The 14,955-nt window shown below is 47.3% G+C and overlaps 1 protein-coding gene across 3 annotated transcripts in view; it reads right to left on the reverse strand.

The window, feature by feature from the left end:
* Nucleotides 1–463: 463 nt before the first annotated feature.
* SLC24A3 (solute carrier family 24 member 3) overlaps nt 464–14,955 on the reverse strand; it is a 458,948-nt gene continuing 444,456 nt past the window's right edge. For all 3 annotated transcript variants that reach the window (XM_008517772.2, XM_008517773.2, XM_070589502.1), the window contains 2 exons: nt 5,716–5,781; nt 464–2,393 (listed from right to left, as the gene is read on the reverse strand). In XM_008517772.2, the coding sequence (XP_008515994.2) occupies nt 2,244–2,393; nt 5,716–5,781 (216 nt within the window). In that variant the 3' untranslated portion in view covers nt 464–2,243. The remainder of the gene's footprint in view (nt 2,394–5,715; nt 5,782–14,955) is intronic.

Consider the following 14,955-nt stretch of genomic DNA (forward strand, 5'->3'; position numbering starts at 1 on the left):
GGGTAATTATTTCCTGAGAGTCAGGCAGGATGAGAATACGCCTCATTACAACTATGTATTACTGTCTCTTTTAAAGACTCGGCTTTGGGGAAGTCTGAATTTTCACAACTGATAACTAGTAAAATCAGACAGGACAGTGAACTTGAGCACTGCTAAACATCATCATCAGTGCTGGAATGTTCTTTCTCTCATGTCTAGCTGAAAGAAATTTCTAACCCAACGTCACATGTATTCCATGGGACGACAGATCCAAAGTCTCTTCAAGATTTAGAGGGGACCCACGATTTGCCACCACCTAGTGGCAATCTGCCAGCCATCTGCCAGCTTTCCAGGTGAGTCAACCCAGGACGGCAAATATGCGCCCACATGGTGACTGCGATCTTTCCACCTTCCATTCATACTCCTCGATGTCAAACGGGCATCGCTCCAGGGGAGAAAGTAATGTGCTCTGCTCAGGGAAGGATACAGAACAGAGAAGTTTATTTTACACTATCCGTCCAAGAAAACAATCGCCATAAACCAGTGCAAAATGTGCAACAGAATCAATAAGTGTGTCTTAGCTCTGAGAGCCCAAATTGGTGATTTCCTCTCCCGTTCCTCCGTCGGGCAGGTGCCCCGTTGGCTAACGCTGGCCTCGGTTCGCACCATTGACAGAAACATTCAACTGATTTGTAGCAGGTTATTTTTACAATTCATACCAGAACGTGTACAAGGGACGGGAAAAACCATACCGAATGAATGATAAGTGATCAGTGCTTGAAGTAAATACAAGGGGCAGCACGGGCAAGAATCCACAGTTTCAATAAATACAAGTGTAACAAGCATGGGTGGGTCTCAACTCGGTGGAATTATTCGTCTGCATGATAATTCAGCTTCATACAAAATCGGGCAGGGCTGCTGAGCAGTGATTGGCAGCGAGGTTCACGATAACTTACGCCCCCGAGCGAGTCTGCATTGAACACGTTCTGCCGTTTCGAAGGTGTCAGTTCTCGTCTTCTCCTTCCCTTGCCATCCCTCCAGGAGGGGAGGGGCGGAGCTGGGGCAGCTTGGCAGTGGCATTGCATCCCGTGAGGAAGGACGCAGGCCCAAGAGCCAGCTGTCAGGGTCCAGTGTAGTCAATACCGAGCGGCAAATCGGGACTTTATTGACGACGTCTGTGCAAAATGCGCTTTTCTCCATTTTCAAAAAAACCAGTGTCTGTAACTCCTGCACGAAAAGCAGTAGTGGCCTCTGGGTCACTCCCTGTCACCCCAAATACCAAGCAACCCGAGCATATCTCAGGGACTCACAGGTTGGGAAGCTTCCACCGCTGACCGCCTGCCCCCTCACGGATGGAGAGTTTAACCAAGGCCCCTCACCAAAGGCTTCAGGCAGGCTGGAACTATTGCTTGAGAGACTAGAAAGAACCTAGTGAGAAAGTGATGGTCATAATGGACATGTGGGAAGCTGTCTTCTTCCTCGAAAACCTTGTGCCCCCTATACATGCCTACAGGAATTTAGGGAGGCATCCTTGGGTACCAAATGTCACGCAGCTGTTCCCAGTGGCCTTGCCCTGCTGTTCCTCTAAAAAGCACTACATCCATGCATACTGCGAAGTGCCTGGGATTCGATCCCATAAGACACGGCAGGGCCGACCTGTGGATCATCCACTAATCCAGAGCCCAGTGAAAGAAGATGCAAGAGAAGCTCTCGATCTCTGGAAGAAAAGGAATAAAATGGGGAGCCCCCCAAACTGAAACAACCCCCCAAACCCAGTAACCTAGGAATCACCTCAAAATATAACAAAATCCCAAACACTCCCTATAATCAACGTACCCTCGCCTCTCTATTCCTTCGACAATCTCAGGTCATAAATTAGGTTAGTCTTCCATCCAATAACTTAAAAAAGGAGGAGGGATTCTAATAAGTTTTGCCTGGCTTGGGCCAGTTAGCAGCCAGTTTTTCTAGAATCTCAGTCACTGTTCAAAAATGGAGCTTGAAAATTCACGTGGATGTCGGAAGTCTTCACACGGAGGAGGCAGGAAGGGGTGGGCGAGAGGGGCTGGGTGGCAGGTAGGACCCAAGGAGGACGGGGAGCAAGGGAAGGGGAGGACAGCCTGGGCCACCGAGGCAGGAGCGGAGGCCTGTGAACAGCGCAGGAGAGACGGATGCCCTGGCCCCGGGGGCCCGCGTGACTCGAGGTGCGACCAGGTCTTGTATTGCACAGAAAAGAAGGAACCGAGCCTCGGCGGGCGGCCGGCGGGTCAGTGGTCCCCGCACATGGGCAAGTTCACAAAGGTGAACACGTTGAACTCCGTCATGATGGAGAAGCACAGGAATACGCCGTACAGGAAAAGGCACCCGCACCCAAGCTTCTTGTCCAGCTGCCACTTGTTCAGGTGCACGCCGAACACCTGCAACACACAGAGCGGGGTCAGAGGGCATGCCAGCAGGCAGCGCTGCGGGAGAGCCCTCGGCAGAGCCTGATTCTCTCTGAGCCCACCAAGCCCATCTCTCACGTTGCGGAAGGAAAGAACATCAAAATCAAGAACGGGGAAGTCAGAACCTCCTGGTTGTGGGAAAATGACTTTAAAAAGTAAAAATGATGGGAGTAATAAACATAGTCCTAGTGGCCACTGCTCCTCCCCTGGACTCCAGCCCCGGCCTGCTCTGTGCTGACTCGTCACCCTCTGGCCCCAAGCAGATCCTGGGATCTATGGAGGTGGCCATACTTCTTCCCATTCCTGTGCCTCGAGGCCAGTAAGTTGTCTCCCTTGCTCCTCCTTGCTGCTTCCACACAATTTTCCTTCTCTCCTCCAAAAAAACACTGAGCTAGGAATCTAAAGTCTTACAACTGTCACGCTCTGTCCCTCTTGGTTGCAGTCTATTGTGCAAACCTGGTCTTTCCCCCCATTTCTCAGAGCCCTAAGTCCCGACTCACCATACCCGTCGACCTTCTTAGCGATTTCACTGTCTACCGAGAGGATCTTCCTGCCAGCCTGTCCTCCACCCTACCTCAGCCGCTCACTCCCACGGCCACACCCTAGACCTGTGCTGTCCCCACTAGCCACATGTGGTCACCCAAATTTAAATTAAATGAAATACAATTAAAATCTCCGTTCCTCAGTTGTACTAGGTACATTTCAAGTGCTCAGTATCCACATGTGGCCAGTGGCTATTGTCCGGTGCAGGTACAGGCCATTTCCGCCACTGTGGAAAGTTCTATTGGACAGCCCTGCAGCCTAGATCATCTTGCTATTACCAATAACAGAAACAATTCCGTTGTCTCAGTGTCAAACATCCCACTCTCTGACCACAATCATCTTCCCCGTTTACTCCATCTGGTACCCCAACTCCCAAAACTCTGCAGACTCCCACAACCCAGTATTCGTGGGTACCACCACGGTTTCACTGCACTTCACCCACCTTGTACCCGCCCACCCTGTCCCTCCTAACTCTGCTTAAATTCCACCAGCAATCGCTAGAATCACTCCTGGGCCTTCCCTCCATTCCCTGACCTTTCTCTAGCTTTGTTGTCCTTGCTGGCTCAGCCACATCCCTTTGGTTCAAGCTGCCATCTACTCCATGCTGCTTCCACGCAGCTGACCGAGACTGGAGGAAAACGCGTGGCCATGCTGATTGGTCTCACTTTAAATTCAAGATCATAAAACTTAAGCAGGCCATGAATGCTTTATGACAATCATCCCACATTTCCCTAGCCCACTGTCTCTCCCTTTCACAGACTGCCATTTCTCCTCTCTCCTCAAACCCCCACCACTCCCTTCTCTGTCCTCACTCTCAGTTCGAGACCTTGTTCCCATTTCTCAGAGCTCCCATCACCACACCTAGCTGCCCACCTTCTCTGCTGTTAGAGAGGACCCACCATCCCTGCCCAGCGCATGGCCAACTCCTCTGCGTGTGAACGAGGTCCCTCCTCCTATGGCTTATAGACATGGTTCTGGCAACTGCCCCCTCTTTTATCTCCATATCCCCACTCTGCCCCTGGATTAATTGGCATAAAGAACGCTCTCTCTCTCATCTTAAAAGACAAGTATGCTTTTTCTGGATTTCCATTTCTCTCCTTTCTTTACAGTGAGATAACTTGAGAGTTGTAAATACCAGCTGTCTCCAATTTCTCTCCTCCCATTCACTGTTAACTTATTCTACTCACCCTTCTGCCCCATCGCTCCACAAAACCACCCTTGTCAAGAGCAGTGATCACTTTGTACTTCTAACGCCAATGGCCAGCGCTCAGGACTTATCTCCCTCACAGAGCCGATCACTCCCCACCTTGAAGCACCTTCTCCACTCGGCTTCCAGATGCCACGCTCTCTGTGTTTTCCTCTACCCCTCCGACTGCTGGTTCTGTTTCTTTTGGTGTTTTATCCTCACCATCCTGACCTCTAACTGTGGGAGTGCACCAAGACTCAGCCTTGGGCCTCTTCCCTTTTCTGTCTTACATTCACTCTCTTGGAGGTCACATCCAATTGCACAGCTTTAAATACCATCTGCATTCTGGTGTCTCCAGTGCTGACATTTCTCCTGAACTCAGACTCATCTTTCCAATGGCTTTCCTGACGTCTCACCTTGGATGTCAAATAGGCACTGCAAACTTAAGATGTTTGAAATTGCTCTTCTTCCCCAAACCTACGTCTCTTCAACCTCCCCCCAGCCCCATTTCCACAGCCTTGGCAGTGGTTAGTCTCCTACAGAGCGTGCAACTACAGCTTCGAGCATGCACTCTGATGTCAGGTGGCTTGCTTCTCCATTCATTTGGTGTTGACTTCTCTATAGGCCTCAGGTGTTCATGATACAGATGGGGCTGATATGAATGACTACCTCATAGGGATGTGGTAAGTTCCAAATGGGAAAATATATGCAAAGCATTAAGCACAATGTGTGGCTATATGTAGCATAACCTTAAGTCATACCAGACCTGAAGAACCTCGTAAACTACAAAAGAAGGAATTATGTCAATTTTCACTTTTGTGTAAGGCAGTATTTTCTTTGGTAAAACCTTGACATTTGACTCACATCTTGATCCTAGAAATTACCTCTCATACCTCCTGCCTGCCCTTCTGAATCCCCATTTTCTAGCACATGTACATTAACATGCCAGGTGTAATTCAATGAATACATCCTTGAAAATTTCAGAGAGAAACATATTGCATCTCAATGTTTATTAACATGAAAAATCAACAGCAAACTTGTATGTTAATAGATACTTCATGTGGGTCAGTCCACAGGGCTGGTGCAAATTTGTTCCCACCAAATGTGTCAGTTGAGTTGGAACATTAAATTATACAAACGGATGTAATGGCTAAGATAGTAGAATGGCATAAAAGCCCACCATTAATAAAGTATATTCTTGGTCTCTGAGTATTGGTCAAATCCAAGGATTTATGGAGATATTTAGTAACCTGGAACAATTAGCTGGAATCTACCCTTGTGTGATTAATCTTGCAAAAAAAGTGGGATCTCCCCTTTGCTTTTGACGTGAGACGGGGCCACACTTCTGAGAGGAAGCTGGCTCCTGTCAGAAAGGCTTTCTAGTGAGTTGAAAGGATCCACTTCTAGAAGAAATAGCCATGAGCATGATGGGACATCTGGAGGCTGACTGTCCCCATCTACCAGCAGGATAAACCCATCTGGTGTCCAAAAAAACGCTGTAGCTAAAGAACCCAAGAGCGAGGTGAACATGGGAACTCAACAGTGGGGAGAGAACTGCACACCTACCGTGACAAAGACGGAGGCCAAGAGCAAGCCCACGGAGTAGATCAGTCCCCTGCTGTTCAGCCGAATCTGTACGAAAGGAGGAAACAGCGTTAGGCTCCTGAAAAGGCATCTGCCTTTCAGAATGCAGAGAGGATGCCCCTCTGCTTTGACCTAGGTCCTGAGGCTGCTGCCCGGAAATAGGAGGTATGCCCTAGAGCAGCCGTTCTCAAAGTATGGTCCCTAGACCAGCAGCAGCAGCATCACCTGGGGACTTGTTAGAAATGCAGAATCTCAGGCCCCACCCAGGCCTCCTGTATCAGAAACTCTGGGGATGAGGCCCATCAATCTGTGTTTTAATAAACCCTCCAGGTGGCTCTGATGCACAGGAAAGTTTAAGAACCACTGACTTAGAGAAAGTACTATGGCTAAATCCCTCTGATCTCCAAGGGTTCTGGGGATGGGACTTCGACATTCAGTTTTCACCAGTTCTCTTGGAAATTCTTATGTGCGTCCAGGTTTGGGGAGCACAGTCCCCCCACCAATGTGCACTGTCCCGCTGGGAGTCAAAGGGTCACCTGTGTTCATAGAAAGGAAAGTGAGGCAGGGTGATGGTTTTCATTGGAGAATAAAGTAGTGGATTATCAGCAGGAGTGGTTCTGGGTCCTTCTGACAAGGTTCAAGGCACCTCTTGCTACCCTTTCACCAGTTCACCTCCGGGGTGTGGGTATGGGAACACGTGGGTGTCTCCGTAGGTGGGTGTGCTCAGTTCATCTTTTGGTGACAGGACACCACATGCCCTCAACAGACAAGCCTTTCTGTGGGGACCCTGGAGCATAATAATAATACATCTCACTAAGCAATGTTGTGTCACAGAAGGAATGGGCTGGACTCTCTCCCCGGCCTACACAATCTGCATGAGCCAACCATCTGCTGGACCCCAACAGGGAAATTATTCCCAAAGGCCAAATGCCTTCTGTGAAGCAAGGACTCAAATCATATCTCTGTGACACTGAAGCAATGGGTTGACTCAGTTAATTCAGTGTGGAAAAATGGGAGATCGGCCTCGTCCCAGTCCAGCTGGGAGCTTAGCTTTCTGTAGACCCTCAGCCTGGCTGTGGACAGATTTCCTCATTAGCTGTTGGTGTAAAGAGGCCAATACCCAGCAATACACCACAAATGCACTACACTGAAAGATTTTCTGCCCCAGATTATTCTGTCCACACTGACCCTATGACGTTCCCACATGTACCCTGGCCAGTGTTGAAGGGGAGAGGCGGGGCTTGTCAGAGCAAGATGGCAGCCCCCGTGCAGAGCAAGGAAGAGTCTGCTGGGCTGTCCTCAATCGCACGGTCCTTGGGTCAACCCTGAAACTGTGAACACACACCCAGAAACCCTTTTGAGCTCTCAATTTTCAACATTGCATGACTTCTTCTAAGAATGGAGCCAAAGCATTCCCAGCCCAGCTCGCCCTCTGTGCTCCAGGGTGGAACTCTTGTCAGCAACAAGAACTGAGTAAAGTGATTTCCTGCCCTTAAAAAACCAAGAGCCAGTGGGAGCAGAGCTCCAAGCAGGAAACTTCTCTTTGGCCAAGACTTTCAAAATGAATCATGTTAAACAAAAGCTTTGGAACTTTACTCTTCCTACATTCACATAAATTCTCAAAGAGCGGTGCTGCCAAAATTCTAAATCTGGCTCTAAAGACTAAAAACAACTAAATTCCATGGATTTTTGAGTATTTTTCACTTTTTCACCTGTTTCTAAACTCTGCAGCTTCCTTTGGTAATGGACTACCATATGCACACAGGGAGTACTTTTGGGTTTTTTCATTGTTAATTAGAGACCTGGGCTCTTGAAGCCTGTACTGATTCCTTGCTGTCTGGCCCCACACTCCGACACAGACATGACAGTCAGGAATTAGGGTTCCTTCGGTTGCCTCTGGTCCAAGCTGAACGCCTCCCAGTCACAGGAGATAATAGGTGGTTTGGGGCAGGAGCTGGAAAACTATGGCCCATGGGCCAAATCTGGCCCATTGCCTGTTTTTGTAAATAAAGTTTTACTGGAATTCAGCTCATTCATTTATGTATTGTCTACAGCTGCTTTCAAGCTACAATGGCAAAGTCAAGTAGTCTGACTGAAACTGCATGGGCCACAACACTTAAAATATTTCCTCTCTTGCCCTTTCTGGAAAAAGTTTGCTGAACCCCAGTTTAGGGCACGGGCTCCAGATCCAGCTTTCTGGGTTCTGAATCCCTGCTTAGTCACTCGCTTGCTGTATAATCATGGACAGGCAGCTTAATGTCCCCAAGCCTCAGTCTTCTGACGTATAAAATGGGGATAACGGAGTCCTTATCTTATGGGGTGGTTGTGAGGATTAAACAAATTGTTCCATGTTAAGCTTGAACGGATCTGGTGTATAGTAAGTTCTCAATAAGTCTGGGCCATTATTCTTCTCCCACTCATGAGCTGGCCAGCCACCTCCCTGGCACCCCTGGCTGCTGCTTTTACAAACTCATCACCTGGCAGCTCTCTGATCAATGCCTCAGTAGATGACAAACGTCACGAGGGTGGGGACCACATCTGACTTTATCCTCCGCCTGGCACAAGGCTAAGCACAGACCACGTGCTTAATATGTAATCGATGAATGGATAACATATGTCCTTGAGGCAGCATTTGGAATGTGGTTTACAAAAAGGCCAGTGTTTCTGGGGGGGCAGCGTGGACTGGTCAGAGAGGCTGGAAGCAGAGAGACCCTGGATGCCACTCCTGGGTGATGTCCCAGAAGCAGTGCAATCCCTGCCTAATGTTCCCTGTCTCCCTTCCCCACGTTTTTATGAGTGCATATAGCTTTTTTTTTCACCCAACATTTTATTATGAAAGTTTTCAAGCACTCAGAAAAGTTGAAAGAATTATACCATCTTATTTTTAAATGATCTTCAACATCAGATGTGGATACCAGTATACCTCACCCCTAATCACTTCAGCGTGCATCTCATTAAATAGGGGTCAATTTTACTTCACGAGTCTTTTTTTTTTAGATGCAATTTCCATAGGGTGAAATTAAAAAATCATAATTGCACCATTCAGTGTGTTTTGAGAAATGCATACACTCATGTACTGTAAGCCAAATCGCAGCCATGACATAGAGCATTTCCATCCCCCAGAAAGTTCTCCTGTGTTCTCCTCGTCAGTCTCACCCAAGGCGGTCACTGCTCTCAGCTTCTCCTCCATAGCTTGGTTTCGCCTGTTGTAGAAGCTTCATGTAAATGGAATCCCATACTGTGCATAAAAGCCAGGATTCTTTGACTCTGCATAATTTTTTAAGATTTCTTTGTGTTTTTCATTGCATCGACAGCTCATTTCTTTTTATAACATATAAATATACCACGGTTTGTTTCATTGTTCTCCTGTTGATGGACATCTGGCTGCTTCCAGTGTGTGGCTATAGGCATGTATTGATTTTATAATTCACAAACAAAATGAAAAGAGATCTACAATGGTCCCTCCTGAAGATAGCCAGGGACTCCACTGAGGACCTCAAATGCCCTCTCTTTCATCCTATCATCCCCTCTCTGTAACTGGGCACTGGAAACCCTCTCCAAACTGGAGGACTCACTTTTCCAACCGTAGTGCTCTTCTGTCTCCCTCTCTGGACCTGCAGTCTAGGCAGGTGGGACACTCACCTTTCCATCTCCACTCTGTCCATCCCTCCCTAAGTCCTTACACCTGTTCCAGGTTCATTGGATAGGGCCTTGCTGGCCCTATCGTCCATCTGATGCTGATCTCTTCCTGACTTTGGATTGTGTTCTGTTCCCCTCTGGCTCCACAAACTGTGTATTTTAAAGAGCATGTGCTGAGATGCTGAGCATGCACATGCAAGTAAGTGTGTGCGTGCAAGTGTGTGTGTGACTCTGTGTGTGTGCGAGTGTGTTTTGAAGGCAGTGAGAGCTGGGGGGGGAGATTAACCATGGTGAGGTCTGGCTTTAAGTTGATCTTTCTAAGCCACAAAGTAAGAGAGCATCAAAAATTTTTTTTTAAAATAGAGGCATAATTTGCATACAGTAAAATGCACAGATCTCAATTGTACTATTGGATAGGTTTTGACAAATGCATGTACACATGTAACTCACATTTTGATGGGGATATAAAACATTTCCATCATAGCAATAAGTCTCCCTGAGGGCAGCAAATCTAACTCATCCCCTCAAAAACCAGTTTCTTGGAGTGTGCTAAGCCAGACAACAGCACAGACGCTTCTCATTTCTGAACTGCTGCTGACAAGCCTTTGAGCTCCAAGCGTGCGCAGTGCAGTGTTGAGCTCAACAACTGTTTTGCTGCTTCCTGCCTCACAGATGCACGGCCCATTAAGTGCAAATGCAGAACATCTCCATGGCAATGCCTGTCTGAAAGTACGCAGGGTGCAACTGGGATTGTTCAACTCTGACATTTAACATTGTTTTTACTTCTTGCCTTCAAAAATACGCATTTCCATTCTCCAATTCCTTCCTGGCAGTTGGTGCAGAGGAAACAGAAGACTGGCTGGTTCCAGAGTCAACAGGAATTTAGCCCACGATGAATGTATATTTTTTAGTACGGATGCACATGCAGAGACCCTTTCATACCTAGTTCCATGTACGCATCCGGTTCACAAAACAGTTCCCTGAGTCCTAGACGGGTTGTTTGGGAATCCAAAACCGCCAGCCTCAAAGATTCTGACTCCCCCTTATTACAGTTTAAAACCTCTCTATGGTTTGAGGTCAGCTCCACCCAACCAGCAAATTCTTTTAGGAAAAACAAGAAGCCCATGGACTTTTGCTAACGTATTTATAACTTGGAACACATGTTGTGTGTCGCTTTGCGTTTTCTGATTTGGGTAATCCGAACACTTGTTTGGGTGTGGGCTCCAGATGGAGGTGTCTAGCCTTGACTTTACATTGTAGAATATCCTTGGGTGGGAATCTCTTTCCTCGAACAACTTAATGAGGTAAGAAAGTGAACAAGACTACAGAAAAGAGGCACATAAAGGGAGCTGGTGCTGAAGTCCTTTCCCTTCCAGAGTGCTCTCACAGACACAGGGTCGCACCGAATTCTAGCGGCAGCTGCCGAGGCAAGTGGGGTGAGGTTTGTTTTCCCCATGTACAGATGAGACAACTGAGGCTCAGGGAAGTTAAGCACTCAGCCAAGGTAAGGCTCCGGTCACCAATTTCAGTTTGTGCGTGTGGGTTCCCCCCCCCCCCCCACATTCAAGCAATTCTGTGGCACCAGCTGGGTGTCCTAAAATTTAACTCAATTCTGACACTATTGAAGGGGAGCAGAATATGCCACCTCAGAATATGCCACTTTGGCATATCAATTATTTTGAATTAAGGTTACTTAAGAAACAGCCAGTGCCAGAAGCACACTCTGACCCTGCTGTGTTCCCCTGAAAGCAGGAAATAAATCTCCCAGGTGAAAGGTGCCCTCCCTGTACCAAGAGGGGAGAAGGCTTCCTTATCACCAGAGATAGGGAATTGAGGACTGAGAAGGCCATATAAGCAAACCTTGTTACTGTTTCACCAATTTGCTATCCCCAGCCCAAAGCTTTTGTCTTGTCAATCCTACACAAATTTATTGTTTCCTTGTCTAAAAGTATAAAAGCAAGCCTTCATTTCTTTGAGTCTCACATTTTTATGGGCTCCTGTACATATGAAATTAAATTTGTTTTTCTTCTGTTAATCTGTCATATGTCCATTTAATTACTAGACCAGCCAAAGAACCTAGAGAGGAAGAAGGGAATTTTCCCTTCCTACACTCTCTACCTGGAGATAGCATCAGATCCTACAGGTTAAGGGCTCAGTCCTACAAGACTGTCCCACTCCCCCAGGCTCCAACTGCAAGTCCAGATTGTCACCTGTGCTTCTGACTGACTGGCTATAGAGCAGAGGTTCCCATGACCCCCTCCTAGGGTTCGATTAATTTGGCTAGAGCAGCTCACAGAACTCAGAGAAATATCTCACTTACTAGATTACCAGTTTATTATAAAAGGATATAAATCAGGAACAGCCAGATGGAAGAGATGCACAGGGCAAGGTGTGGGGAAAGGGCATGGAGCCTCCATGTCCTCTTTGGGATGTCACTCTCCCCAAATCTCCACGTGTTCCCCAACCTGGAAGCTCTCTGAACCCCATCCTTGTGGATTTTTAGAGGCCTCATTACACAGGGACGATTGATTAAATCACTGTCACTCAATTCAACCTCCAGCCCCTCTCTCCTTCCCTGGAGGTCAGGGAGTGGGACTGAAAGATCCAACCATCTAATCGCATGGCTGGGTCCCCTGGCAACCAGTCCCCATCCTTAGGTCCTTCCCAAAAGTCACCTCATTAACATAACAAAAGACACCTTTATGGCTCTCATCACTTAGAAAATTCCAAGGGTTTTAGGAGCTAGAAATGGGGAAGAAAACCAAACATATATTTCTTATTATATATATACATATATTTTTTTTTTGAGGAAGATTAGCCCTGAGCTAACTGCTGCCAACCTTCCTCTTTTTGCTGAGGAAGACGGGCCCTGAGCTAACATCTGTGCCCATCTTCCTCTACTTTTTTATATGTGGGATGCTGCCATAGCATGGCTTGACAAGTGGTGCATAGGTCTGCACCTGGGATCCCAACCGGTGAACCCGGGCCACCAAAGTGGAATGTGCAAACTTAACCACTGTGGACAATATCACATAAAGCCATGAAGCTAGTACGGGGTCAAGTCTGCAGTGAGAGTTGGGCTTCAGAGTGTAAATTCTAGACTCTTCCTTGCACCCTGCAGGGCACAGGGAAATAGCCAGAGTTCTCCTCTTTAACTGCTAAGAACCCTCAGAAGTGGCACCTGAGCCTTTCCAGCCTATCATTTCTGAAAGAGTCCTGAATGAGTTGTGAGAACCACAGATGCCAGTGCAGTAGATGCCATCGGGACCCCATACCTGCCCCTCTCCCTACTTACCATTTTGGAAGGGACAGCTGCCTCCCAATGGCCAGTACAGGCATCTGTGCCTGAGGGCTTTGCCCTGAACCATGGAAGTACCAAGCCAATCTCTACCCCTGCCTCTCTGGAGAGCGTGTATAAACACCCGAGCCCCCTGCCCTTCAGATGACGTCATTCTGGGATGCGGGTGTACACCATTTCCCTGAGCTTCTTGAGTCTCAGCTCCAGTTGCCCAGGGCAGTAATGGGTTTGCTCTCACGCCAGTCATTGGCTGCCTTCCTTTCCCATCTCACCTCCCCACTCTCCTACAGGAACTTCCTGCTCCTCCGGAGTAAACTTCTCATCCCAAATCCTTGTCTCAGGATTAAATGGTTTCTGGGGGATCTAAACTTTTACAGAGAATGAGATGAATCAGTTTCAGTCCTTGGTGACCTTTCATGGGAGACCTGTAAGGCCCCTTCCTTCCCCCAATATCACCTCATTTTCCTGACACAGTGCCTGAAATCTCATGGTCAAGGTTCACCTTAAAGGGATTAGGTAGTGTCGCTGTAGCTCCCAGGAGCTCTGTTAGGACAACATTGAAAAGAATCATTCATTAAGATGTCACCAAACTATCTCCAAGTAACCTATCCAGGTCCTGTGGGAATAGTTTGTACACTGGCCCTGGCAGTGGCATTCTGCTATTCTGGTAATTTCCATGGTGTCAATACTCCCACCATGGTCAACTGTAAGCTACGAATGTGGCCTCACTGAAGGTGGGGTGAGGAAGAGCTGTGCTCCAGTGCCCCACTGACCCTTTGGGTTTGGGCAGGGGTTTTCAGAAAAAGGGAAAACTGATCCTGGCAGGTGGAGCAGTGTGCAGGTATTGGGAACCTGATTTGGGACAGCTTACCAAAAAAAGTGAGAAGGAAAGACGTGAACAGCATCAAGAACTGACTGGTTCATTGATTCACTCTACATAGGCCCTCTACTGGGGGCTGGGGAGCATTGGTTGAGTAAGATCCAGTTCCTGCCCTCAGTTAGAGAGTCAGGGGAGACACACACATCAGAGATGACAGTCCCATGTGATTCTAGAAGTAGTAAATTTGGCTGTGGGTAGGCTTCTTGGAGGAGGTGATGGTTGGCTGACAGAGCTTGCCTTAGAAGAAGGACCTTGGAAAAAGCCCTGCTATACTTGGCCATTCCATCCTTCTTGAAACAGTCTTCTGGCCCCATTTTCTTCTGATTCTCCCCATCTCTGGCTGACCACGCCTCAGTCTTCCTCACTGGATGCTTTTTTCCCCCTACTTGACAACAGGATATGATTCTGGGCTCTCTTATCTATCTACGTTTACTTCCTTTATGAACTTCATGCTTTAAAAACCATATTAATGCTGTGGACTGCCAAGTTTATACCTGCAACTGAGAATCTGCCTCTGAACTTCAGACATATTTATTTATTCCATTGTACTTGACATCTCCACCTGGATGACCCTCAGACATATCAAACTTCATCTGTGCTATATGGAACCCTGATATTTCCTGTCAAATGTTCTCCACCCTCCATGTTGTTATCTCCATCTCCATGAATGGCATCACAATACCCTTAGTTAGTTGTGGAAATTAATAACAGACTCCTCATTAAATTGGAGTCAGGAGACCAAAAGGGGGTGCTCTCACTCCCTGGGTCAATAGCAGAGTCCAACAGGAAGAAGAAAGGCTTCCTTTTCTTGACTAACAAGAAGCTCAGCCAATGAGAGACGGTCACAGCTCAGCCAGTGAAGAGCCGCTCCACACGGAGCTGTTAGTTCCTCCAATGGACTCTGGGTTTACAGCAGCCCTCCCATCTTCTTCTGCCCCTCTATGAAAGAGCTTCTCCTCCTCTTGTGGAGGGCAGGGAGGACTCACACACGCTTGCCATGGTTGCAGATTCTGAATTGCAATTCTTTGTTGATCTTGAATAAACTCATTTTTGCTGGAGAAATAACTAGCTGTCTGTTTAAGGTCAACATGCTCAAGCAAAGAACTAGAAGTTACCTTTGATTTTTCTCTTTGTCATATCTCCTCCAACCATCCATCAGAAAATCTTATCAATTCTTCCTTATGAATCTCTTTTTCTCCCCCTCTATACTCCTACCACCTCAGCACACATTGCCATCATCTCTTATCACCAGCTCCCTGACTTGTCTCCTCTCTTTCTCGCCTTCTTCTGCAGTTCCAAACAACATCAAATATCTTAAAATGTAAAGTGAATCATGCCATTGCTTTGCTAAAATCCTCAGTCACAGTTAGAACACAATCCAAACTTTTCACAATGGCTAACAAAA

The sequence above is a fragment of the Equus przewalskii genome, chromosome 21, assembly GCF_037783145.1.
Source record: "Equus przewalskii isolate Varuska chromosome 21, EquPr2, whole genome shotgun sequence".
Classification (NCBI taxonomy): Eukaryota; Metazoa; Chordata; class Mammalia; order Perissodactyla; family Equidae; genus Equus; species Equus przewalskii.